Source organism: Choloepus didactylus, chromosome 10, assembly GCF_015220235.1.
Source record: "Choloepus didactylus isolate mChoDid1 chromosome 10, mChoDid1.pri, whole genome shotgun sequence".
Classification (NCBI taxonomy): domain Eukaryota; kingdom Metazoa; phylum Chordata; class Mammalia; order Pilosa; family Megalonychidae; genus Choloepus; species Choloepus didactylus.
In genome coordinates this window covers 9,921,144-9,923,971 of record NC_051316.1, presented here as the reverse complement: position 1 = coordinate 9,923,971, position 2,828 = coordinate 9,921,144, and the positions used below count along the sequence as shown (strand labels likewise).

The following is a 2,828-nucleotide window of genomic DNA, read 5'->3' as shown; positions in this document are numbered from 1 at the left end:
GCGGAACGCGCGGGGCGCGGGGCCCCTCACGGGGCGGGGCGGGGTCGGGGCGCGAGGAGGGTGCGCCTGGGGGAGTGGGGATTGGGGGAGGTGTGCCTAGGGGAGTCGGAAGGGGGAGGTGCGCCTGTGGGTGGGGGGCTGGGGACGGTGCGTCCGGGACTGGGGAGGGGCTGGGGAGGATGCACCTGGGGTGGGGGGTTGTGGATAAAGGGAGGTGCGCTTGGGGCTGAGGGACTGGGGGGTCTGGGGGGTTGCCCCTAGAGGTGGGGTGCTGGAGGCCTGCCGGGACTTGTGTCGCCCACACCCGCCTGTCAGCTCTTGGTGCAGGGAGGGCTGACACAGAGTCAGTTCGGGCAGGTGGGGGAGAAGGGCCCAGGGGAGAGCCAGGACTGGAGGCTTGGCATCTTTGCCCTGCATTTTGCAGCTGGGAACGTTTTAAAGAGCATTGCAGTGACAGCGAGGGGGTTTTTGGGGGAGGCCCCGTGGCACTGGGTGGGCAGGGGTCAGGCCGGTGTCCCCTGGAACCAGCCCACGGTGGCCCAAGTCCTACTTTCATGGGTGCAAACCCGATCACTATCCGAGCCTGGACCCCAGCTCTCTTTTTTCACAAAACTTGCCATTTACATAATTGTAGCAGCTCTGAACTTTCCAAGTTTGCAATGGCAGTGTAAAACACGGGCAATCACATCTTCACTTTGAAAATAATTTCCCAACTACAGCTCACTTTTTCCAGCCCGGTCGGATCCGGAGGGTGGCAGTTGTCATGGAGATGTGCATTTATAAAATAAGTGAAAATACTTATGGAGCCTCCATTTCCAATTTCATATATATAAAAAAGGTGCTCACACACTCCCTTTATCCAGTGTATGGATGCATGAGTAGAATAATGGGGACAAAAAGCTAAATGAAAAATAGGGTGAGGAGGGGTGTTTTGTGTTTTCTTCTTTACTTTTATTTTTCATTCTTATTTTCACCTTTTCTGGTACAAGGAAAATGTTCAAAAATCAGATTGGGGGAGGGACGAGGGAGAGGAACGGGGCTGTCGCCAGGTCTGCTTCTGGTCCACGCTGCCTGTCGCGCTGCCCGTCCAGCGTCCGCCGCCATGGGAGTGCATGTGGAGACCATCTCCCCCGGAGACGGGCGCACCTTCCCGAAGCGCGGCCAGACCTGCGTGGTGCACTACACGGGGATGCTTGAAGATGGAAAGAAATTTGATTCTTCCCGGGACAGAAACAAGCCCTTTAAGTTTACTCTAGGCAAGCAGGAGGTGATCCGAGGCTGGGAAGAAGGGGTTGCCCAGATGAGCGTGGGTCAGAGAGCCAAACTGACTATCTCCCCAGACTATGCCTATGGTGCCACTGGGCACCCAGGCATCATCCCACCAAATGCCACTCTCGTCTTTGACGTGGAGCTTCTAAAACTGGAATGACAGGAATGGCCTCCTCCCTCCACTCCCTGTACTTAGATCTGCCATGGAGGGATCTGGCGCCTCCAGACACGTGCACGTGAATCCGTATGGAGCTTTTCCTGATGTTCCACTACACTCTGTAAAAACATCTACCCAGACTGAATGTGTTCTGTCACTCAGCTTTGCTTCTGACATCTCCATTTCCTCTTCCCCTTTCTCCTCGTATATGTGTTGACTTAAACGATATGCCATAAACCTCAAGTTATATTCATTTTTGGTTTTGGTTTTGGGGTGATGATTCAGTTTCGGTCTTTTTGGACCTAGGTTTCCAGTTAAGTATATGTTCAGGTATTAACAGCACAAACAATGGGTTAACCTTAGAATAGAAATTGGTGTTTGGGGGGGAGGGGGGTGCAAGAACTTTATTTTATTATTTTTTTTTTTGGATGAAATTTTTATCTATTATATATTGAACATTCTTGCTGCTGCGCTGCAAAGCCATAGCAGATCTGAGGCGCTGTTGAGGGCTGAATCATTCTCCAAGCTAAGAGATGTCCTTGGGTTGAATTAAAAGCCCTACCCAAAATCGAAATGGGTAAGGGGGGAGAGCCTTTGCCTCCACCAGCCCCACCTTCCCCTCCCTTCAAACCCTCTGCCTTTTGAAAGCAGATAGTCTTCACTGCAGTGTTGGACACTACAGGTATCTGTCCCCGGGCCAGCAGGGACCTCTGAAGCCTTTTTCATGGCCTGGCTTATTTTTTTTTTTTTTTTTCCATCCTGTAGTTTTTCTAATGGATTTTCAGGACTTTTGTACTCTTCTCATAGCTGTCAAAGCTTCACCACTTCCTAAATCTTAAGGACTTTAATCGAAAGTATAAATTGAAGGTGCTGTTTGTAGACATTTAACACCCAATGAAAGCCCAGCCATCTTCACAGATCCTTGAGTGTTCTCTTAAGAAAATGATGCTGGTCATCACAGCTTCAGCATCTCCTGGGTTTTTTGTTTTTGTTTTTGTTTTTTGTCGCTCAGCCCCTGCTGCTGATCTCAAAGTTCCCTGGCTTTTCCTTCCCCCTCTCACCCCTTTGCTGACCTGTGTAGAGATTTGGTGAGAGAGATTGTTGCTGCCCCCCTACCCCACCGCACCCTCCCATCTCCTGCACCACATATGAGTTTTGAGTTATTACTGCAATAAAAGTGCTTTATGCTGGCAAAAAAAAAAAAAAAAAAAAAAAAAAAAAATCAGATTGGGGTGATGAATGCACAACTCTATGATGGTTCTGTGAACAATTGATTGTACACTTTGGATGATTGCATGGTATGTGAATGTATTTCAATAAAACTGAATTTTAAAAAAAGGTGCTCACAATAGCAGTTGAATGCAGCCTTCCTTCTCTTAACTCTTGTTTGTACTTCCCTTAC

The 2,828-nt window shown here is 49.4% G+C and overlaps 1 protein-coding gene across 1 annotated transcript; it reads left to right on the top strand.

Moving 5' to 3' along the window:
• Positions 1 to 1,030: 1,030 nt before the first annotated feature.
• Positions 1,031 to 2,618, top strand: LOC119504810 (peptidyl-prolyl cis-trans isomerase FKBP1A). Its single transcript, XM_037797368.1, has one exon. It carries the CDS (start codon positions 1,103 to 1,105, stop codon positions 1,427 to 1,429), a length of 327 nt encoding a protein of 108 aa, XP_037653296.1. The 5' UTR covers positions 1,031 to 1,102; the 3' UTR covers positions 1,430 to 2,618.
• The last annotated feature ends 210 nt before the right edge of the window (positions 2,619 to 2,828 follow it).

Coding starts and splice junctions, on each gene's coding strand:
- LOC119504810 (XM_037797368.1), top strand. CDS start 1,103: ATGGGAGTGCATGTGGAGACCATCTCCCCCGGAGACGGGCGCACCTTC.